General features: G+C 46.6%; 1 protein-coding gene across 5 annotated transcripts in view; it reads left to right on the forward strand.

Annotated features, from left to right (window-relative positions):
• Positions 1–24,883, forward strand: part of PALLD (palladin, cytoskeletal associated protein) — a 366,355-nt gene that overhangs the window by 10,429 nt on the left and 331,043 nt on the right. For all 5 annotated transcript variants that reach the window (XM_010807668.4, XM_010807669.4, XM_005209784.5 and 2 more), the window contains exon 2: positions 1,458–2,490. In XM_010807668.4, coding sequence (XP_010805970.1) covers positions 1,520–2,490 — 971 coding nt within the window. In that variant the 5' untranslated portion in view covers positions 1,458–1,519. The remainder of the gene's footprint in view (positions 1–1,457; positions 2,491–24,883) is intronic.

The following is a 24,883-nucleotide window of genomic DNA, read 5'->3' on the forward strand; positions in this document are numbered from 1 at the left end:
CCGGGCCTGCCAGTTTTGGGGTCTTCTGTTTGTTTGGGGTGTTGGTTTTTAAAATTTATTATTTTTAGTTGCACTGGGTCTTCGCTGTGGTGCTTCGGCTTCTCACTGCGGTGGCTCCTCTCGTTGAGGAGCACTGACTCTAGGGCACGAGGGCTTCAGTAGCTGCAGCACGTGTGACCAGTAATTGTGGCTCCAAGGCTCTACCACGGGCACAATAGTTACAGTGAATGGACTCAGTTGCTTCTCAACATCTGGGATCTTCCCAGATCAGGGATCATTGAAACTGTGTCCTCTGCATTGGTAGGTGGATTCTTAACCACTGAGGCACCAGGGAAGCCCTAGTTGTACAGTTTCTAAGGGAAATAATCTGTATAATGGCTGTTGGTAAATGCCTCCCCCATGCTGAGCAGTCCAGTGATTATCTGCCCCTTTACGGGGAAGTTTGCTGACTAGAGCACAGCTGTCCCTCTGCACCTGAAATTTAGTAATCAATTTTCAGCTCTGCCTTGAATTAACTAATGAATGAATGAATGAATGTGAATGCACATATGGACACACCAGGAAAGGAAGAGATAAAAAGGTTTCCAAAATTTCATCAAAAACTAAACACTAATGAAAACAAATCAAAGTGCATTTTGTGGTTTAGGGTGACATAAGCAGAGTCAGATTTGCTTAAAATATCAACACACTCCTATTCGCATAACATCAATGAAATTCGAGCTGTAAGAGAAGTGGGTGGGGCGATGGAGGAGGGCCTGAGGGTCAGAAGCCCTGGACCACTCACAGCACCACGGGCGGGGTCACCCTCCTGAATTATTTGAAGAGCTTTAGTGAGATGCTTGGGCTTCCTCAAGGCGCCAGTTGTAAAGAATCCTCTTTCCAATGCAGGAGATGTGATTTGATCCCTGGATTGGGAAGATCCCCTGGAGGAGGGCATGGCAACCCATTCCAGTATTCTTGCCTGGAGAATCCCATGAACAGAGGAGCTTGGCGGGCTACAGTCCATAGGGTCACAAAGAGTCAGACACGACTGAAGCGACTTGCACAGCACAGCACCGTGAGATGCTTAGTACTCACTCGGGGGCAAATATCAAATTAAAATAATGAACAAGGAACTTCCCTGAGGGTCCAGTGAGGACTCTGTGCTTTCACTGCAGGCAGTGCAGGTTTCATCCCTGGTTCCAGAAGTAAGATCCCACAAGCCAGACGGTCAAATAAATAAAAACAGAATTTTAAAAATTAGGAAAATGGTCAACGATAAACACAGGTATGCTCGATGCCTTTTCCAATTTATAGAGGAAATGATTTTAAAAGTATGTTTTCCCCTTTATGTTTCTCCCAACTTGTGGATGAGTAGTACCGTGGTCATACGCGCGCGTGCACACACACACACACACACACACACACACACCCCCAGTCGTTCCTACTAACGCAGGTGTGTCTCCTGTCCTTCACAGCCTGTGTTCAAGACACCGGCCTTCCTGTGGAAGTGGACAGAGTGCATGAGAGCCTCTCGACTATGTCTGAGACGTCTTCCCACGACTCCTTCTATGACTCGCTCTCGGACCTGCTGGAAGATAGCGAGAATGCGGCCTTCTTCCCCGGGCTGTCGGCCTTCCTCAGCCAGGAGGAGATCCACAAGAGCCTGGATCTGGCCCGCAGGGCCATCGCCAGCTCCGAGACGGACGACTGCGACTGCGAGGAGGTCCCGCAGTGCTGCAGCCCCTCTCCCAGGAGCCGCCGGAAGCCACCGGCCCCTCCGGAGGTCCGGCCGGGCGACCACGCGTCCCCAGGGACACCTGGGGCCCGCAGGCGGGTACCTGCCGCGCCTCCACCAGCAGAGCAAGCCGAGCACATCTCCTCACCCGCATCGCGAAGGAAGCCCGGAGTCTCGCCCCTACTGGCCAGGCCCAGCTACATCCGGAGCCTGCGCAAGGCTGGGAAGCAGGTGGCCAAGACCCCCGGCACCACTGCCAAGCCCAGGGCCACGCGCCCCGGCAGGGCCGGCCCCCAAAGCCCGCTGAATGACAAGGCGGCCACCCTCATAGAGGAGCTGACCTCCATCTTCCGAGAAGCTGCCAAGCCCAGAACCAGGAGCCCGGACGGGGAGTCCTCGTCCCCGGACAGCGGGTACCTGTCCCCTAAAAACCAGCCGTCAGACCCAAGGAGCGCCTCGGCCAGCCGGAGCCCCACCCGGGACCAGCAGGACGTCGAGGCCGAGGCCAGGCCTCCGGCACCTGGGCATCACCCAACCCGGGACAGGCAGGACGTGGAGGCTGGGGCCAGGCCCCCAGAGCCCAGGCATCACCACCCTGTGGCCCAGGATTTGGCCCGGCCCAGCCACAGCCCCTCATCCCCACCGCCCCGCAGCGCCCACCACCCACCAGCCGCTCCCAGGTTCATCCAGAAGCTGCGGAGCCAAGAAGTGGCAGAAGGTAGTCGGGTCCACCTGGAGTGCAGAGTCACTGGGAACCCACCTCCTCGGGTCAGGTAGGACTCTGGTTGCGGAGATTAGATGCTTTGCATAGACCTCACTTGTACTTGAGTGCGAGAGAAGAGATTTCTGTTACAAGGCAAGGGCGTGGCTCCCCAAGCACACAGAGGCAAGTATTATGGCCCTGGCTTTTGAGGAAAGGCAAAGGTCCATTGCAAGCTGGACCAGCAGGCAGACAGGAGCCAAGGCTCAAATCTGGTTCTCGACCCAGGGATCAGGGTGGAATTTAAGGGTCCAGGGAATTTCAAGCTTGGAAGCTGCCTTGATGATAGTCCACAGTATTGCACCTTGTGCTGGAGCCGGGTCATCCTCACTTAGGGACTCCTCGCTTTGTAAGCGCAAGTGTGGCAGCTTTTCTACGCTCCGATATCTGCAGACTGAAAATGCTGGGTTTGTGGTCATCCTGGAGATGGCTAGGGAGCAGGGGGTTGGAGGGGCATGGGGTGGAGGGTGTGGGGGTGGGGACCCATCTTGAACTTGCACAGTGGGGTCTCCCTACAATAACTGCAGATTTCCTCAATACACCTATGCAAGGAGCTATGTCCGTTTAAGCTCGGTGATGTTTTACCTGCTTTTTCTTTGTTCACGCCTCAGTCTTAAGAGAAGTAGGGCTGAGGACCTCTGCTAGCTGCTTCCTGCTGATGAGGGATGTGGGTTTTTATAAGAAGAATGAAATTGTTTTGCACTTACCTAATAAATATTTGCATGTTCCACCTTGAACTCTGAAGTCTCAGGCAATCGTCCTGTGAGTCCGGGGCGGGGCAGGCGGTGCTCTTTAAATGTAGGAGGTGGACAATGAGGACAGAATTTGATGAGTAAGAGGATTAACCCTGAGATACTATGGCTCCTAACTTTAACAGTCCTTCAAAACAGACCTTATTTCTTTGGGAATCCATGAAAACCTGTTTTTAACATTTTAGTGATTGAATTTGGATTTATGTAGGCCTGTACCAGACTCTTAGGTCAAAATAGTCTGCTTTTGAGATGCTACTCTCTTCTCGTCTTGGCCAGGTGGAGTCTTAGCTGTTTCCTTTTGAAGAGTTACTTAAAGTGCCTGGGAGTGGGGTGGCCAGGGTGTGACTACTTTAGCTTTCCTGGAGGATGTGTAACCAGAAGGACGTCACAGGGGCTATTTCATATGCCTGCACGGGTGCTCACTGTGTGGGTTTGTCCAAGTGTGAGGAGGATGCAGTCCTGGGGATTGTGCAGTGCAAGGGGACGTCGTGGGAAACCCTAGTGGGCTAGACACATATTTATGTGTAGAAAAGAAGACAGCACCAAGACGCTGTACACATTTTATCAAATGTAGTGCTGTTACCACTGAGACCTTCAGGAAGATCTCCTGTAGAACATCATGTACAGGCTCAATAGGAGCTTGTTTTCAGGGCCACTCTGACCCTCAGCAGGGCAACTGGTCAGACCTTATCCCAGGTTACTCTGGTTTCTTGGCTTGTCTTGGCGAAGGAATGATTCATTGTTTCCCCATGGACTGAGGTCTCCAAGAAGCATGAGCTTCATCACGTTCCAAGGGCCTTGACACCTTTGAGTCACGTCATCTATGAGAGCTCCTCTCTTGTCACTTTGAATCAGAAGAGGCGACCCCATACAAGGGATTATTTCTCGGAGGAAGGCCTTTGTTACTGCAGAAACTTTCTCTGTACTATGTGGGAAAGCCTTGCCACAGTGATGACATCACCAGCGTCTAGACGTTTCTACAGTGTCCCTGGCACTTGGTGTACAGTGAAGTCTCTTTAGCCACCATCCTCTGGTTCTGTCCCTCGAGCATGTAACCCTTTTATCAACAGGGTGGCCCAGTTTTAGGATTGTTTCTGGATTAGCAATCCAGAAACAGATTAGCAATTTGGTTTACCTTTTGAATGCTCATTTGTCTTTATGGACCAACAGTGAACTGCTGGAGTCCATGACATTTTACAGCCCTCCCATCATGGGTTCCTCAGTGTAGATGAGTAAAATTCTGTCCATTAAATGTTTGGGATAAACTCATCATAAACCTGGCCTCTGTGGCTGTTCGTCCTGAGCGCCATCTAAGTCCCCAGTCTTCATGAACTCCCTGTGCATGCTCTCTGGATGATCCATTTCCAGATCTGAGGCTTCAATGAGGATGGTCCACACTCGAGTTAGTGGTAGGGTCTCTAGATCTGGGTCTTTGGTTCTGGATGCTTGTTGTGCCGCCAGATCCACCTAATTATTTCCTTTAGTTAAGTGATGATCCATTTGAGTGACCCAAGCAGCACCCAACAGCTGCTCCTCCTGGCATTTTAACAGCATTTACTAATAATAAGGTTGGTGTCTCCTCTGTGTGTTTCGTTTCTCTCCTTCCTGACATCAGTGGACCTCTCTTTCCAGGTGGCCCCGTGCACACATACGACGGAGAAGGCTGACTTGGAGTCAGTACATGTGGTCACTGTCTCTTAGCTCCTAGGCTCAGGGCAGGAGACGATGAGAGCAGTGAGCTCTGGGCAGATGGACCCAGACGATGGCTTCTGTTTCCAGGGCTTCCTGATGAGCTACAACTGCACGCCCCCCTCCCTTGTTTGTGAAACTGGTCCCATCCAAGAGTATGTCTAAAGGCTGACCAGTCAGCTCAGGTCTTCAGTTATTTGTATACAGTTGTAAACAGGCTCTCCTGTTGTCCTAGGGAGCAGAGTGGCTGGGTTTAGAGTTGATACTGCCTGTAAGGTGACATTCAGATGTCGAGTGGTGTGCCCTGGTCTTTGCCCCATCTCCCCAAAGTAAGCCCACATCCACTGTTTTGTTCTAGGAAAGGCAGTGCATGATGTGGAGTGTGCCGAGGGTTCATTTTTCAGCCCCTTGTGAAAGGTTGCAGTCACAGCCCAGAAGCAAACTGGCAATCCTTGATGTAGGCGCCCAATTGTTTAGAAAAGTAAGCTACAGGCCTTCTGATGGTATCTAAGTATTGAGTTAGCTCCAAGACTGTTTCATGCACAAAATACCTGGGCAACCAAATGCTGGGCTCTTAAAAGTTTCTCCTTGGTGGTGTGGAACACATTATGACAGCTCAGAGTCCAGCTTAATGGCTTATTGTCATTTCCTTTAAGAGCCTCATGTTTGTGTTTGGCTGAGTCCAACATCAGGAGTCCAAAGATGAAATACTCAGCCATTCCTAGGAATCCTCACAAGCACCTTCTGGGGGTGGCTGCAGTCACCCTAGTTAATGCCTCTGCTCCATCTGGCAGTAAATTTCTTTATCTTTTTGATACTTCAAACACTAACTAGTTTAGAGTTGGTTGAGAAATTGTGTGCTTTTCCCTTGCAAAGTTTATCTAGTCATATTTTGGTCTTCAGTTCAGTTCAGTTCAGTTCAGTCACTCAGTCGTGTCCGATTCTTTGTGACCCCATGAATCACAGCACACCAGGCCTCCCTGTCCATCACCAACTCCTGGAGTTCACTCAAACTCATGTCCATTGGGTCGGTGATGCCATCCAGCCATCTCATCCTCTATCATCCCCTTCTCCTCCTGCCCCCGATCCCTCTGAGCATCAGAGTCTTCTGATGAGTCAACTCTTCCCATGAGGTGGCCAAAGTATTGGAGTTTCAGCTTCAGCATCAGTCCTTCCAATGAACACCCAGGACTGATCTCCTTTAGGATGGACTGATTGGATCTCCTTGCAGTCCAAGGGACTCTGAAGAGTCTTCTCCAACACCACAGTTCAAAAGCATCAATTCTTCAGCACTCAGCTTTCTTCACAGTCCAACTCTCACATCCATACATGACCACTGGAAAAACCATAGCCTTGATTTCAATATACTATCTAGGTTGGTCATAACTTTCCTTCCAAGGAGTAAGTGTCTTTTAATTTCATGGCTGCAATCACCATCTGCAGTGATTTTGGAGCCCCAAAAAATAAAGTCTGACACTGTTTCCACTGTTTCCCCATCTATTTCCCATGAAGTGATGGGACCAGATGCCATGATCTTCGTTTTCTGAATGTTGAGCTTTAAGCCAACTCTTTCACTCTCCTTTTTCACTTTCATCAAGAGGCTTTTTAGTTCCTCTTCACTTTCTGCCATAAGGGTGGTGTCATCTGCATATCAGCCCTCAAATCCTGAATAGAACAGTTATCTCTGGTCCTGGGTTTTTGTACAGATGGGATGGAAGTGTTACATGAAGATCAACAAGGTCTGAATAATTGATATTTAAAGAAGGTGATTGTCAGAGGCTTTATACTTTCCTTCATGTGCCTCTTTAGATGCCTGTTGCTTTATATTTGGACTTCCTTGATGGCTCATAGTGTAAAGAATCCGCCTGCAATTCAGGAGACCTGGGTTCAATTGCTGGGTCAGGAAGCTCCCCTGGAGAAGGGAATGGTTACCCACTCCAGTATTCTTGCCTGGGAAATCCCATGGACAGAGGAGCCTGGTAGACTACAGTTCATGGGGCAGCAGAGAGTCAGACATGACTAAATGACTGATACTTACTTACTTACTTAAATTTAGCACCTTGTCCCCTGGACAGAGTTTTACTGCTACTGGGACAGCCATCTTGGCTCTTTCTGGCCTTCTGTCAATCCAAACATCACTCTTAGCTTTTGCAGAATTTCTTCAGGACATCTAGGTGAGGCTTGGTCTTCCAACTGTAAAGGTGCAGCTTGGAGGGCAGAAGATTGACCTGGGAGTACACTTAATGTTCTCCACAAGGGAACAGGGCAGGTCCAGCTGGATATTCCACATCCACATCAGTATATCGTCTGTCAGCCTTCAGCCCTCTCAGGGAAGAGGAGGGGTTCCCCTGGGGCCCTTGCTGTACTCCTGGATCTCGTTTAAGCTGTTTGGTTCAGGACCCCTGTTGAGGTCTGTTATTAAACATTCCTTATGATGGTTCAGCCTTGCTCAATCCCCTTGGGTCACGGGGGTCCCTTCTGGGTCAGCTCCAGGCATGGTCCATGCCTCCCAAGTCCTGATTGGACGATTTGGTTGTGATTCAGGCTGCTGCTGCTAAGTCGCTTCAGTCGTGTCCAACTCTGTGTGACCCCACAGACGGCAGCCCACCAGGCTCCTCTGTCCCTGGGATTCTCTAGGCAAGAACACTGGAATGGGTTGCCATTTTCTTCTCCAATGCATGCATGCATTCTAAGTCACTTCAGTCATGTCCAACTCTGTGCAACCCCATGGACTGTAGCCCACCAGGCTCCTCTGTCCCTGGGATTCTCCAGGCAAGAACACTGGAGTGGGTTGCCATTTCCTTCTCCCATGTGATTCAGAGCCTTCCCTAATACCATCCTGTGCTTCTCCACAGGAGAGTGTTCATGAAGGCCTGCATGCAGCCCAGTTAGGGTGATGAGTAGCAAAACATGCAAAGAGATTCTCTGTTTTCTGAGGGTCATCTCAGTAAGATGGCTTATTATTGCTATAGTTGTATAAGTTCAAGCTGAAACTTGTGTTGGCCTTGGTCAGAGTCCCCTGTGTTGGCCTTGGTCATCTAAGCCTTCTGGGACCTGCTCTAATAGAAATGCCCTGCCTGCGGTAGAGTGCTCCCTGGGCAAACTGAGCACCTTGGTGGGTACAGGGAGGAAAGAGTGTTCCTTTATGATGATCGGATAAGGGCAGCCCTGGGAGGGCTGTTGGTACCTTCTGCACTGCTCACAGGAAGACCCCCTTCATGGGCAGGGGGACCATGCAAGGGGCTGCTGGAGGGGCGTCTGCATGCAGTCAGTCATTGTTTGGCTTTGACTCCATGAACACAGGCTTTTTCTGAGGTTCTTCCCTCTGAACCACAATCTTACATCTCTTCTGCAAATTCTTATTCCAATATAAAGGCATAAATGATTGTATAATGGGATTAACCCCGTTTTTCCTCTAATAAAACAAGTCTAATTTTAAAATAGTACCATAGTTCAAAGACCCATTCTCTGGCCATTTTCCCTGAGGCTTCACCTAATACCAGGGCCAGGCAGTGTTACAAAGAAAATAATTTTCTTCATTTCCATTGGCTTATAGCTAAACATTGACCAGTTCTGCAAGAATACATGCCAGAGGACTACAGTCAGTTGTGCTATTAACATTCCCCATTTGAAAGGTTGCTCTCAGGATGGAGCAAAAGGATCCCACGGAGGTGTCTTGGGTGGAAATACCTCTCTCCCAGGAACAGGGTATGTTCTTCTGGGATGGACGCCTGTGAAACCACTATAGGTCACGGGGGCAATGACTGTCAATCAGGGAGCAGTGTCTTCTGTCTCCTGAGTCAGAGGGCCTTCATTAAATCAGGTTTAAAAGTTTTCCTTCAGTCATCCAACAGCCTCCCCCATTAGCCAATGCTAACAAACAAGGCCCATCTAGTCAAAGCTATGGTTTTTCCAGTAGTCGTGTATGGATGTGAGAGTTGGACTGTAGAGAAAGCTGAGTGCCGAAGAATCGATGCTTTGGAACTGTGGTGTTGGAGAAGACTCTAGAGAGTCCCTTGGACTGCAAGGAGATCCAACCAGTAAATCCTAAAGGATATCAGTCCTGAATGTTCATTGAAGGACTGATGCCGAAGCTAAAACTCCAATACTTTGGCCACCTGATGTGAAGAACAGATTCACTGGAAAAGACCCTGATGCTGGGAAAGATTGAAAGCAGGAGGAGAAGGGGATGTCAGAGGATGAGATGGTTGGATGGCATCACTGACTCGATGGACATGAGTTTGAGCAAGCTCCAGGAGTTGGTGATGGACAGGGAAGCCTGGAGTGCTGCAATCCATGGGGTCGCAAAGTCAGACATGACTGAGCAACTGAACTGAACTGAACTGAAAAAACAGACATAAACCAACCTGAACAAAGAAATCCAAGACTGGAACTTTAACCCAGGGTTCAGAACTCTAAGTTGAACTTAAAAAAAAAAAGTGCGAGGTATAGTTACACTGTTGTCTCAGGTGTACACCAAAGTGATTCATTTATTGTTCAGGCACTAAGTCATGTCTGACTCTTTGCAACCCTATGAACTGCAGCACACCAGCTTCAGTTATACATATACATATATTCACTCTTCTTCAGATTCTTTTCCCATTTGGGTTATTTCAGAATACTGAGTAGTGTTCCCTGTGCTCTACAGTAGGTCCTTGTTGTTTGTCTATTTTTTATGTAGTACTGTGTGTGTGTTAATCCCCAGCTCCTCCTATATTCCATACATGAGTGACATCATATGATGTTTGTCTTTCTCTGTCTGACTTACTTCATTTAGAATGATGATCTCTAGGCTTATCCATGTTGCTGCAAATGGCATTATTTCACTCTTTTTATGGTTGAGTAGTATTCCATTGAATATGTGTACCACATCTGCTTTATCCATTCCTGTGTCAGTGGACACTTAGGTTGCTTCCATGTCTTGGCTATTGTGAATAGTCCTGTAGTGAACAGTGGGGTGCATGTATCTTTTTGAATTATGGCTTTCTCTGGATATATGTCCAGGAGTGGGATTTCTGGGTCATATGGGAGTTCTATTTTTAGTTTTTTAAGGAAACTCCATACTATTCTCCATAGTGATTGCAAAAATTTACATTGTTACCAATGGTGTGAGAGGGTTCACTTTCTCCACAGCCTCTCTAGTGTTTATTGTCTGTAGACTTTTGGCTGATGGCCATTCTGACCAATGTGAGGTGATCCCTTGTGGTTTTGATTTTCATTTCCCTGATAATTAGTGGTGTTGAGCATCTTTTCAGTGCTTTTTGGTCATCTGTGTATCTTCTTTAGAGAAATGTCTATTTATATCTTCTGCCTATTTTTTGATTGGTCTTTTTTTTTTTATATTGAGCCGCTTGAGCTGTTTGTATATTTTGGGAGGTTAATCCCTTGTCAGTCAATTCATTTGCAAATATTTTTTTCTATTCTGTGTATTGTCTTTTCATTTTGTTTATGGTTTCCTTTGCTGTGCAAAAGCTTTTAATTAGTCCCATTTGCTTACTTTTGTTTTTATTCTCAGTACTCTAGGAAGGGGGTCAAAAAAAGATAGTGCTGCAACTTATGTCTAACCAGAACTTTTGAGGACTTTTTGTATTTCCCCCAAGGTGGGGCTCTAACCCATAATCCTTATTAGACAGTTCAGGCATGGGCGTGTTTCAGCAAGGTTACTGGTCACAAAGACAGCTGACCCAAAGCAGCACAAGGAGCCCGAGTCCGGAGGTGGGGAGGCAGGAAACTGACATCCCTTCCTGCAGACAAGTGCGATCAAGGTGGGCACTCGGAGTCAGGGCTGAGGGCCATATACCCGGGGGCTGCAGGGCCATGGCAGGGGGTCACGACACCCGGTCCCTTCGTGGTCACCAAACATTGTTACCCAGCAAGGGCTGGCTGCTGGACATGCATAGGAGCCAATATAGTAGCCCTTGAAAGCACTTCTTTTGAGGAAAGAAAATGCTTCATTGTGAGGTCAACCAGCAAGGAGACAGGAGGCACAGCTCAAATCCGTTTACCAGCTCCAGGGATCAGAGCAAAATTTAAGGGGTTCAGGTAATTTCAAACTTGGAAGCTGATTTGCTAATCAGCGCGGGTAAGCCCCTGGAGCTGGGAGTCAGGTTCTCCTCACTGAAGGGCTCTGATGGCAATGTTTGCATGCTCTGTTCAACAGACTGAAGACACTCAGTTGGGGCCATCCTGGAGACGTGGGTTTCCCTCTTACACATGTATGTGTAGTGCTGCCTCTGTAAAATAACTCAGGTTTGACCAACCCATTACCTACCTAAGGAGGCAAATGAATTCCAGCTAGTCAGTGTTTCATTTCCTGCACAGTGAGCCCCCTGGAGCATGAGGTCATGTTTTCAAGGACCCACAAAGCAGAGGCGTCTCATCATGGCAGACATCAATACTAGCTGTGCTCTGGTCCCTGGCAGGTGGATCTGCCGTCCTGAACCAGTGCTGCTAAGTCGGGGGGCGGGGGGTGGTGTGCAAAGGATGGGGCAAGCAGACAGCAGAACAGCACATTGCTACAGGGGGCCCCAAAGGTAGCCAGTAAGATGCCAACTGGTATAGTCAAGTACTGGGCATAATTTGAATATTTACTGGATATGGTTAAAGTGTGGCTAAAACCAGAAGCTGTCTGGCAGATGAAAGGCAGAGGGTGTGTGTGACCCGTCACAAGGTCAGCCCCAAGTGTGTCTGGTCTGAGCATGGGGTCCATGGGCGCGTGTTCACTATGCTGAGTGCACCACACCTTCAATGTGGCGGAACTTACCCGTGAAGACAGAGACGCCAGGCAGGGCGTGGACAGGCCAGTTGCCCATGCCCAGGCTGCAGCCATGAGAGGGCGGACAGCAAACGAACAGCAGGTGAGGAGTATGCGGTCAGTGGTAATCACTGATCACTGACACCACCATGGCCACTGTAATTTCTCTGCATTATTTTGTATGCACAGAAGGTATAGCATCTGTACCTTCTGTGCCAAGAGGTTAAGAGAAACAACCCTGGGGTCTCCCATCATGACTCCACTTTTCAGCAAATGTGTACCTAGACAAGTCATTTTGTGATTCAGTTTATTCATCCGTGAAGTGAGAATTATGATACCCACTCCCATTGTATTTTGTGACTAAATAAAATAGCATGTGAAAAAATAAAACAGTGCCTTGCATCTAGTGACTATTGCTTTACTCTTACCTTTTATGGCTAATACCTCTCATTTCTTAATTTCATATGCCAAAATGAAAATAACAATTCAAGTCAGGACCATACTATGGAAAATAAGCCATTAATGCATTTACTTGGAAAGTTTTGGTTTTATTAATGAAGTGTTTTACCTAAATTACATAAATATAAAAATTAATTCAAAATTAAGAAATTCAGCAAAAAGGTAAGGAAGACATCACTGGCTCCAAGCTGCAAGACTGGTACTTACTAATGTAGCACTTCACAAATCACAAACTACTGCTCACCAGCACCCACTGACGCACACTTTGCTGCAGCTGGCTCCTTGGGCTGACGGACCATTACTCACAGACATGAAGTAAGTCAGCATCACAGACAGGAACTGATGGAGTCAGAGGCAAAGAATTTTTTTTTCAAACCAATTTGTTCAACTAATTCACCTTGAGTCAGTTTTTGCAGTTTGCGTGCATACTATGTCGCTTTAGTCGTGTCCTGCTCTCTGTGACCCCACGGACTGTAGCCTGCCAGGCTCCTCTGTCCATGGGATTTCCCAGACAAGAATACTGGAGTGGGTTGCCATTGCGTTCCTCCAGTGGATCTTCCCGACCCAGGGATGGAATTGGCAGGCGGGTTCTTTACCACTAGCGCCACCTGGGACACCCTTTTTACATGGTTTTCATGTCTTTTAGAAGCTGACAGCAGGGGGCAGCAAAAAACTTCCTAATGAGTGTGTTTAATTAAATATCTCATCCTAAATTCTGCATTGGGCTTCCCTTGTGGCTAAGCTAGTAAAGAATCCGCCTGCAGCGCAAGAGACCTGGGTTTGATCCCTGGGTTAGGAAGATCCCCTGGAGAAGGGAAAGGCTACCCACTCCAGTATTCTGGCCTGGAGAATTCCACGGACTCTGTATAGCCATTATTTATCTTTTCTATAAAAAAAAAATGTTCTTATCATTTTGTTTGTGATAGAAGTGAAATTATTTATTTTGGATTCCATTTAGATGTCTTTAACCCACTAACCATGGGAACAAATAATTATTTGGTAGAAATACATTCATGTGTCACTCAAAACGGTTCCACAGGTTTTCAAACTGCACACGGCTCCATTGACGTTTACTCCAAAATAGCCCCTTCCAAATGTATTGAAACTGCACTCTGCTCCACTGACATTGACTCCAAAATAGCCCCCTTCTAAACATATTCTTAACAAAAAGTAATCCATTTACCCATCAAAGGATTAATTCAAGTGAGCCTACCATAACTTCTGTGTTAAAGTTCACTTAACCATTTCATAATTTGGGGGCCATCCAGTTCAGGCTTCTGCCTTTTCTCCTTAGGGGAAGGGGAGAATTAATTTAGTTAGTAGCTACAGGATTATTAACTAGTTTCTCTTGTCATCTCCCAGTCTGCCAAAGCCCATGACCAATGTTAGCCAATAAAGTTGTGCCCTTCTGGAGTAATTAAGTTTCTGATGAAAATGCACCATTTTTTAAAGTTAGCTGGGTTGTTTTGTTATCCTTTGAGGGTTTTTTTTAGGCGGAAAGTGTAAATATACATTGAAGTTTCTTAATCTCTGTTCCAAAGATCTTAGTCCCTCTGCCATGCATTTGCAAATGCACCAAATGCCTAAAACCTTTGAGCTCCTTTCCTCCATGAGAATTGGAGATCCTGAAGAGGAAACCTTCTTGGAAGTGAATTTTGCATAAGGAAGACAAATGTTAATAAAGAGGTTGCCTGAACCCGGGCAGTTTAGAGCCCGGCTCCCACTGAGTCCATCAGGGGTCTCTGAACCCAACACTGGGCAGGCGTGGTGGTCAGTGGGCCACCTCCGAGGGCCCTGGAGCAGGTGACAGAAGTTGTGAAGAGCAGGGGTCCAGGGAGCTGGGCCAAGCACGGACAGAGGCCCAAAGACGTGCGGGGCTGGGAAATGGGTGACGGGTCTGGAGGTGCAGGATGTTGGCCAAGGCTGAGTTAGAGGCAGGCGCCCCACGAAGGCAGGGCAGTGGGGACCAGGGACCAGACCAGGGGTTGCACCTGGGGAGCACGTCTGCCCTTCAGGACTCGAGTCACTGAAACAGGGACTCAGACGGGGCCGAGTGAGGGCCACGCCATGACCAATTCCTGCAGGCTCCAGGAGGGGACAGATGGCCAGACCAGCCTGTGGCTCACCAAACTGCAGGCCTGGAGCTGCTTAGATTTGGCCCAAGTAGAGCCATCTGGACCCGGGCCCTGGACCAGTGAGCTTACAGAGTCAGACAAAGGGGCCCAGCTCCAGGGAGGACTGAAGGACACATGGTTGAAGGCATTTCCTCATCCTATCCAGTCACTTCACCCCTCCTTGTCAAGTATAACCAGCACAAGGACCAGCTATAATCACAACCAGGACTGAAAAATCTCATCTTCCTTCTTTACTTTTGCACAGTTCCACCAAAACCCCAGCAAAGCAGAGAAAAGCTGATGGAACTAAAACTTATCTACAATAACTGAAGTTACATACGATTTAGCTACAACTTAAGTTATGTGCAAATTAATTGTCAACAGTCTGAATTATTACCTCACCTCAGATGTTCCCTATTTCTCATACACAGCTGACAACAAGGCAAAGACATGACCCCTCACCTCCCCGACCCCCTCCCCCTCCACTCGCAACTTTTCAGAGTTGGCGAAAACTTCATGAAGAATTTTAGTTCAAAGCACCTCTGATATTATTAAAATGAGGCCTTCCATTTTCACTTTATACTTTAAAAATATTTCATCATGGCAACCATTTTTAAACCATGTAAATATAAAGAAATTAAGAAAGCTAGGAAATTTTTTTACCTAGGAACAGAAAAAGAATCAATTGGTCCTAGGGAACAGAATCCAGGTCCTGAATTCCTGGCCATGCCCTGTAATGACTCACCTTGAACATCTTCAGCTTTGGAATTCAGACTTCACCTATCTTTAAAGAAAATGGTACCCTGGTGATTTCTGTAGTATTGATCTATATTTTTAAAACATAGCTATTCCTGGTTATTCTATCTTTTATTTTGCATTCAGTTAATACTGTTAAATAAGTCAATCAACATAAACCAAAAATGTTGATGTATGGCAAAACCAATACAATATTGTAAAGTAATTAGCCTCCAATTAAAATAAATAAATTTATATTTAAAAAATAAAACAAAAAAAAACTGAAATTCCTAAGCTGGAGAATAAATACTGATTACAGATAAAAAATAAATAAATATATAAAGACAGGGAAGGAAGATACTCTCTATCAACTACAAACAAGGCAAGTTATTCCCAGTTTCTGAACAGTATTCCAAACCATCCTCACATTCGAATTACATTGTAAGCTAAATGTGTGCAAACTCATAAGGAAAAAAGCCATTTTTAGACACTGACTTAACTGCAGTGAAAGTAGAATCCAGCGATAGTCCAGGAATATTCAGTCTTCTAGGGCAATGACTCATACCTGCTCATAATCATAAGATGCCTATTAGGTCATTATTAGCCTAATAAAGTTTCAATTATATATATAATAAAAGTAATTAAATTCTTTCTTTTTACAGTCAAACCCCAGCACCTGCAGACCTCCAGTTAGTTTATATTAGCAAAACTTTGATCATCACCAAAACCAAAACAAGAGGGATGAGCTCTATCAAACCTATGCAGCGCCATTGGCTGCTCAGTCACTCAGTTGTGTCCGATTTTGCGACACCATGGACTGTAGCCCGCCAGACTCCTCTCTCCATGGGGTTTTCCAGGCAAGAATACTGGAGTAGATTGCCATTCCCTTCTCCAGAGGATCTTCCTGACCTAGGGATCCAACCTGTGTCTCTTACATCTCCTGCATTGGCAGGTGGATTCTTTACCACTAGCACCACCTAGGAAGCCCAACAGGATTGGTGGAAATTCCCACTTCCTCCAAAGAAAGCAGACATGGAAACAAGCCGCTGGCTTGCTTTTCACTCGAAGGGGTTCAGGTTGCAATGTGTCCCCTTTATTGGACACTTCAGTTGAGAAAAACGTGGCAGGCAGGTACTGAGGCTGCAGTGCTTACAAAGTCACAATCCACATGGCTTAGCCCAGGGTTGCTGCTTCTGTTGAAGACGGTTGTCAACATCGACAGCAGGCCGTACCCAGAGGAGCTGCGTGACCACTGACCACTCAGGGGTCGCTGCAGTGTGACCTGTGAGTGGGCAGAGACAGCGTGGGGATGATGCTAGGGCACACAGGGAGTTAAAGCAGCAGCCTCTGGACTTTGTGCAGTATCCACCAGGAAGTCTGCTGGCGTCTATGCTTGGGCACTGGACAGGCGCTTCCGTCTCCCTCCCACCTCACATCTCCCCATCCACCCGGAGAGTGTGGGGGCGCTCCCTCCACACCCGGAACCCAACCGCCTTCTGCTTCCTCCTGGAGAGAGTCTCTGCTCAGCCGCCACCCTCTCCCCCTACCCTGGGCATCCGCACCGCCTTCCTTATCTGCTCACGGTTTCCACCCACCATCACCGGCGACACTGCGCCTGGCTTGGTTCTCTTTCATGATCACAGCACAGGCTTGTGATCACAGCACAGTGCAAAGCTGTCTGGTGCCTGCTGCTTGTTCTCAGAGTAAAATAGTCATATATGCAGTGAAAAGGCCCCGTCTCTCCAACACCACGGTGATTCTCAGCCCTGCCTCATCCACCGCAGCCGCAGCAGCATCCTTGCTGGACTGTGCGTGCCCAGCGCCTCCACACCTGCTGTTCCCTCCTCTTGCGATGTTCATCCCCAGGTGCATGTGGGCCTGGACCCTCCATCTCTCTCCTCGAATGTTGCCTCAAAGCCAGCCTTCTATGACTGACCTGGGGAAAAGAACAGGCCTGCCCACTCTTTTGTTTTGTGTAGTTGAAGTAGAGTTAATTTACACTGTTAGTTAGTTTCAGGTGTCCAGTGAAATAATTCAGTTTATACAGTGAATATACATTCAGCTCTGTATATATATTCTTTTTCAGATTCTTTTCTCTTACAGGTTACAAAATATTGAGAGCTATATAGCAGGTCCTTGTTGGTTATATGTTTTATATATAAAACAGATATGCAATAGTCTGTGTATATTATATATAAACTGATAGTGTTAGTTGCTTAGTCGTGTCTGACTCTGTAACCCCATGGACTATACAGTCCATGGAATTCTTCAGGCCAGAATACTGGAGTGGGTAGCCTTTCCCTTCTCCAGGGGATCTTCCCAACCCAGGAATTGAACCCAGGTCTTCTGCACTGCAGGCAGGTTCTTTACCCTCTGAGCCATCAGGCAAGCCTATATATAAAGTAGTCTGTATATGTTAATCCAAATCCCTAATTTTTTTTCCTCCCCATTCCCCTTTGGGAACCTTGTTTGTTTCCTGAGTGTCTATTTCTGTTTTGTAAATAAGGTCATTTGTATCATTTTTTAGATTCTATTTTGGTTTTCTCCATAGAACTTACTGATACACTCTACACTTGTTTTGTTTATTTTATTGTTTGTCTTCCTTAGTAAAATATAAACCCCTGGAGTGTCAGGACCTCCAGCTGATTCTCGCTGTTGAGTCCCTGGACCTAGAATGCTGCCTATAGGTAACAGGTGCTCAGTGAGCATGTGCTGAGTAAGTGAATGAATGGACCTCTCCTAGGTGTGTGTTTATGCCTGGAGGAAGTGATCATATGGATAAGGATGCATGGATATGAATGGTCATAGCAGCGTAGTTTCCAAAATCTGGAAAGGACCTAAACAGTCATCAAAGATAGTGGACCTGTCTATGAGAGAGTGACTTCATCTCCTTCAGATAGATGCCAGGAGTGAGACTCTGGCTTGTGTTGGTGTCCTGTCTGTCGTGTTTTGTGGCACTGCCATGCTGTTTCAGGTTCCAAAGAACACGGGGAAGGAGGGTCCAGTGGCTGCGATCCTGTGGCGACGTTCTGTGTCCAGGTGGGCGGGGCAGACATGGGTGTAAGTTACCTTACTCGTTACTCACTGAAAAGTGTGGTCTTTTTATCCCCTCTCCTCTCCCAATGATGTACTGGTACTTTCTGCAGCGGTGTTTCTGATGGATGGCAGGTGCAATCCACAAGCACATCCAGACAATGCCTCGAGTCTGGGTGTCAGAAAGAATTAAACACACTGGTGCTTACCCATTTGCCCTCATGAGACATGAGTGTTTTCTGGCTTGTTTCCGTTATATTTTAGAGCTTTTGAAAATGTTCTTATTTTAAATTCATGGTGTTCCTAAAAATACTACATGTATTCGGTCTTATGCCAAAGATCTTTTATGGTGTCATCCACACAGTTTACTGGCTGCCGAGGGTACAAAGACTTGTCTGTGAGCCTGTTATTCTTAAGAAAGAACATGCATGTTTAGACACAAATACACACACATACACACACACACAGAGTACCGTTTTAGAATTAGCAGACTCTAATTAATGAGAATTGCAAAAACCAACTGTCTCCCCGCCACCATCATATCTGGGTGACAAGGGCAAGCAGAATGGGACAGAGTCGAAGGGAAATGACACCAGTTAGTTATAGTTTCCTGTTGTCCCATTCTTAATTATCATTTCCTTTAATTCTTTCCATCTTTTTCCTTTCTCTGTACATTTGTGCTGAATTGAAAATTTTCATCTTTTACATCAGTACAATACATGTTCTGACACTGAACTGCCAGTGAACCAGAAGCCAAAAGAGGTGAAGCAACAGGGCAGCACCTTCAGTTTCACCGCAGAGACACAGACCTATCTCTGAGCCCTGCATCCAAGAGCTAATAAATGACCGGGATACAGCTCGCCATGCTGTCTGTCCTCTTCCCAGCCTCTGCATTCTTGCTCAATCCTTGCTTCCCCACAGGATCGGCCCTCTTGTAATCTCACTTGAAAAGTTAGTCCTACCTCTGCAAGGCTTCACGCACTTGAAGACATCAGTACTAATCCTTCTGTGGACCTGTATGGACTCCTTCGCCCAGGAAACACTGCCCTCATCGTGTGCAGCTGCTATCCTGTGGTTTGAACATTACAGAGTGACGGCAGCGGCCTGTCACCACTCCCTTGTCGACCCGTGGCCCACGATACTGTGACAGGGCCACTGCACATGAGGACTTGCACATCTGACATCTCCATGACCCAAGAAGTACCTTTGATGTCCAAGGCAAACGTGGGGTATTGCCCTAGCCACAACCTGAATCCATTGTAAGTCCTCAGTATCTAGCTGTACAGTGGCAGTAGCCAGTAGTGCTTGCTCTAAAGAATTGATTTCATCATTTCAGAGTCCATTTCAGGGGCCAAGTTTCTGAATTTAATGAGAAAACCAATCAATAAACAAACACTGATATAAATTTTCCTAAGAAATAAAGGTAGTTACAAAGAATCCCTTTAGAATTGAAAATATGCTTATGCATAAAGTACTGTGCTGCTGTTGTCCAGTCGCGAAGTCCTGTCTGGCTCTTTGGGACCCCCTGGACTGCAGCACATGAGGCTTCCCTGTCCGTCACCGTTTCCTGGAGTCTGCTCAAACTCATGTCCATTGAGTCAGAGATGCCATCCAACCATCTTACCCTCTGTCACCCCCTTTCCTCCTGCCCTCAATCTTTCCCAGCATCAGGGTCTTTTCCAATGAGTCACCTCGTTGCATCAGGTGGCCAAAGTATTGGAACTTCCGTTTCAGCATCAGTCCTTTCAGTGAATATTCAGGGTTAATTTCCTTTAGAATTGACTGGTTTGATCTCCTTGCAGTCAAGGACAGAGTCCAACACCACGATTTGAAAGCATCAGTTCTTTGGCACCCAGACTTCTTTATGGTCCAGCTCTCTCTCTCACACACACATGCTGTGTGGAACAAACAGCAGAAGAGCTTAGTGGCTGACAATCAGATTCTGTGAATCTCCAATTACCTCAGCAAGTCATTTACCCTTTCTGTGCCTCAGTTTCCTTATTGGTAAAATGGGAATAATAAAATTACTTACCTCTGGGGTTATCGGGCTTCCCTGGTGGCTCAGACAGCAAAGAATCTGCCTTCACTGCAAGAGACCTGGGTTTGATCTCTGAGTTGGGAAGATCCTCTGGAGGAGAAAATGGCAACCCATTCCAGTATTCTTGCCTGGGAAATCCCATGGACAGAGGAGCCTGGCTGGCTCACAAAAGTCGGACATGACTTAGCAACTAAACCACCACCACCCTACAAGCTACCTTTTCAAAACTCTCTGGATCTGCTTCATCTTTTTTAAAGTCTTCATGCTGCAGTTCTCTTTTGTACGAAGTATCCACAATGGTATGGAAAGGGAATGTGTAAACATCACAGGCTGAACAAACAATTCTTTCAGGAATACAATATTTCTTGGAGGTGTTCCTGACCCTGCTTGGGCAGGAGTCCTAGGTTAGTGTCTGGAAATCAGAATCGCCCCCCAGTCACGGTGGGTTGTGGAACCCCTCCCCTCTCTCTGATCTACTGTCATCTTCTAGAACCTTCACCTCATGTGGCCTTCTGTTCCTTCCTGCTGCAGGAATGGGCTCTCAGCAAAGGACGGTGATTTCTTCCCATCGCCACCCCTCCCTCCTATGGTTAATTGTCTCCCCATCCTCTTTCCAAATGTCAGCCTCATTATGCATTACTGTCAACTTGGAGAGCCTTCCAAAACTCAAATCTCATCAACTATTGTTTTCTTGCTGCTTTTAAAACTCTTCAACAATTTTCCTGAGTTTAATTCACAGTTGCTTGTTAAATATTAGCTAAAGCCTGTTGAAAAAGGTGCCCCAACAATTCGACCACTCCCTGTTTTTGTATTCCAATAATTTCAGCAGGAAGAAAATTCCAAAAGCAATTTGAGTAACAAAGGCAGGCTTTTCCCTCAGCTAAATAATTGGCTTTGATTTTGTATTTTCTTCCTACTAAGTATTCTACCATACAGCAAGGTTCTCAAAAGGAAAAGAATGTGCCTTTTGGAAGTTTCATTTACTCTCATGCAAACAACTGTGAAGAAGTTGTCTTGAAAGAATCTGACTCCAGTTTTAGATCCTTTCACTGTGGAAACCGCTCAGTGTCTGGAATCCTCTCTGCCTGCTGCTCTAAGGACCCCTGCCATCTCTTCGTTGGCCAGGGGCAGTGCCACATGTGGACTTCTGCATCTGCTCAGGCATAATTACAACAGTCCTCTAACTCCACATGGAGGCTGCATTCTTTCGATGGAATTACTTTATAAACACAACTGTAGCAAATACAGTGATCAGTCTGCGACTTGCTCCAGCTCTCAAGCAGACCAAGGTGCAGAAATGTTGTACCCGGTCATGTGAGGCAATGGAAATGATTCTTTCCTATTTAAGTTTAGTTGCTTTAAGAGGTTCTGGAGACAGGATGTTGCAGTAGAAGGACGTTGAGCGCACCTCCTCTCACGAAAATCACAGCTAACTGCTGAACACGTTTGGGGAAATGCATTGACTGCTACAGCCCTGCCTTATCAGGCACCACAGTAACCATCTGCATGAGTTATTTTATGACAGGAGGCCCCGGTAAGGAACACGAAACTAACAAGCGACCACCAACCAAAGGAGTTTGGAAAGGGTTCAAAGGAGACACCAGGTGTCCTACCACCTCCTAGAATCCTTCTCGCTGGCATCCACCTTGGCTGAGCAATGCGTGCACCACCAAGAAGGACCCTGAGTCAGAGAGACTGGCCAGAGACACCCCGGAAACTAACATCACCATAAAACCCGAGGCTTCAAGCCACATAAGAGCAGTCCTCCTGGGCTCCCTTGCCCTCCTGCTCTCCCCAGGCGCCCCTTCCCAATAGTGTCCCTTGCTTTGTCAGCATGTGTGTCTCTATGGACAGTTCATCTCCCAGTGTTAGACAAGAGCCCCCTTTCGAGCCCTGGAAGGGGTCTGTCCCCCTTCCTGCAACAAACCGTCATCGATTTAAAAAAAAAAAAAAGATTGGAACCTACTTATAGTCTCTTAGAGCCAAGAAATAGTGTCCTATTTAATATCTGCTGGGGAGTCGCTCAGTCGTGTCCGACTCTTTGCGACTCCATGGACTGTAGCCTACCAGGCTCCTCTGTCCATGGGATTTTCCAGGCAATAGTCCTGGAGTGGATTGCCATTTCCTTCTCCAGGGAAGAGGAGTAAACTGTACAGTCACCTGAGCATTGATAAACCCATCAGCATGTTCTTGGCAGAAAAATGACTAGTTTCAAGTGGAAAGTTGGTTATGAGCTCTAACAGTGAAGTCTGGTTTTGTGTACCAGCACACAGCAAAGTACGCCACATAAACAAGTTTCCGGTCACGGGTTATATGATCCACATGTGTGCCCGAAACCCTAAATAAAAATAACCTCGGGAATGAGGATTTTCCCCTAAGGTAACAGCTTTTAGCCTTGATTGCTGGAATTGGAGAAGTATTCTCTGACGGAAAAATAGAAAACAAGTGTGGGGGAAGGATTTCCAAGTAACGAAGGAGAATCTCTGAAGAAGGAGGAGGGGATGAAGGAGAAAGGGAGGGCGCTGGGGTTGGGGAGGTAATTCACAGTCTGAGGTAGTTGATTCTTCCTGTAAAAGCCAGAAAGGTCTCCAAAATCAGTTTTACCATCATAGACGTTATCACAGACCAGTTGCATCTTCAGAGAACGCTCCAGTCATGCTTCTGTGCAGAAAAGGCACAGAAGATGTGAAGTCTGGGAGGTGAGATGGCAAACGCCTCTGTTTCCCTTTTGGACTCTGAACCACCACCTACAGATGTTAAGAATTCTCCAGATTACTGAGTGAATTTGGTAATGCTGAAGGGACCAGTACAGAGCAGCAAGGTGCCTGGAATGGCAGTACTGAGCAGGCACTCTTCAGAGACACGAGGATCAGGTCCGGGTCAGGGCGTCCCTCGGCCCACACTCCTGTCCAGGGCCTGCCAGACCCTGCTCGGGAGCCCTGGGAAGTTAAGACAGAGACTGGGGGTGGTGTGTGAGCAGCACCACACGTCTGTGCATCCTCGTGCAGAGATGTCACACCACCAAAGCGCAGGCAGCTTATGCTGCGATGTCACTGTCATGTTTCTCAGCCCTTTGCTGATCATCCTTAAGTCACCAATTAGAGCACTTCTTCTTCATTTTTCTTACAGAGCTACTGATGTTGGAACCTCATGAAATTTGTAGTCATTCCCAAGTAATAATAATAAATATAATGACATTAATAGTCAACACTCCTTGAGTACTTAGCAAATGCCAGACACCCCTCAGTTCAGTTCAGTCTCTCAGTCGTGTCCGACTCTTTGCAACCCCATGGACTGCGGCACGCCAGGCCTCCCTGTCCATCACCAACTCCCGAGAGCTTGCTCAAATTCATATCCATTGAGTCGGTGATGCCATCCAACCATCTCATCCTCTGTTGTCCCTTTCTCCTCTCGCCTTCAATCTTTCCCAGCATCAGGGTCTTTTCCAGTGAGTCAGTTCTTTGCATCAGGTGGCCAAAGTATTGGAGTTTCAGCTTTAGCATCATCCTTCCAGTTAATATTTAGGACTGATTTCCTTTAGGATGGACTAGTTGGATCTCCTTGCAGTCCAAGGAACTCTCAAGAGTCTTCTCCAATACCACAGTTCAAAAGCATCAATTCTTCTGCACTCACCTTTCTTTATAGTCCAACTCTCACATCCATACATGACTACTGGAAAAATCATAGCTTTGACTAGACAGACCTTTGTCGGCAAAGTAATATATCTGCTTTTTAATATGCTGCCTAGGTTGGTCATAGCTTTTCTTCCAAGAAGCAAGCATCTTTTAATTTTATGACTGAAGTCACATCTGCACTGATTGTGGAGCCTAAAAGAATAAAGTCTGTCACCATTTCCATTGTTTCCCCATCTAGGAAACACCCCTGGGAGCCTTTTATATATAAACTCGCTTATTCCTATAAGGTAGATACTATCATAATTCTTGGATTCTAAGACGTATTTTGTCACATTTTTCTTGTCTTTGTAATCAGAACACATCTTGCAGTAAAGGGCACTTTATAGTCACTGCCAGACCACAGTCATGATGTGGTTGTCTTTGCTTCTGCACACACAAATTTGGTCAGAGCTGTGTATTTTGTTGCTTTAGTTGAGTTATTTACATCATAGTTACTACATGCTCTCTTTTTCTTTCTTCAGGGTTTATAAAATAAAGATGGCTTATAGTGAGTGGCATGCCGCATTCAATGAACTGCAGTGTTAATATCTTTGGAACGAATGTTACAGAGTTTAAGCTCATACTGCTTGTAGGGTAAGGGAGTTAGAGAAGGTGAGGTTTGGAAAAAGAACCAGATCGGCACTGTACAGGAACAGATCCCCTTTAATGAGGCAGAAGGGCCAGCAGTCAGATTGGTGAGCTGCTGCACTAACCCAAGAAAAAGAGTAAGTATATATAGGCATGTATGTGGAAATCTACTGTCTTAAGGGGACCTGTTCTTCTCCAAGGTTGTTCGGAGTAGTTGTCTCTTAAAAGGCTGGGACAAGGAATTCTGGAGATCAGCCAGAGGCTGGACCGGTTGGGAGCTGGGTGTAATCAACCTTAGTGTCCATTTTTCTTTCTTTGGGTGAGAGAGTTCTTTGTTTTGCATAGAATGGTGGGAGTTTTAACTCCAGCCTATTTTGAGCCATGTAACTTCGCTTCACTGCTTGTTGCAGGACAAGCCAATAAATTGAGAGATGACGAGTTGTTGGGGCAAATGAATAGTGACTTTAGTTGCAAAGCCAGCAGACTGAAGATGGACTAGCATCCCAAAGAACCATCCTCTCTGAGTTGTCAGGCTTCTTTTCTACTAGATGGGAGGCGGTGTGGCTGGTT

This window comes from Bos taurus, chromosome 8 (assembly GCF_002263795.3).
Source record: "Bos taurus isolate L1 Dominette 01449 registration number 42190680 breed Hereford chromosome 8, ARS-UCD2.0, whole genome shotgun sequence".
NCBI lineage: Eukaryota > Metazoa > Chordata > Mammalia > Artiodactyla > Bovidae > Bos > Bos taurus.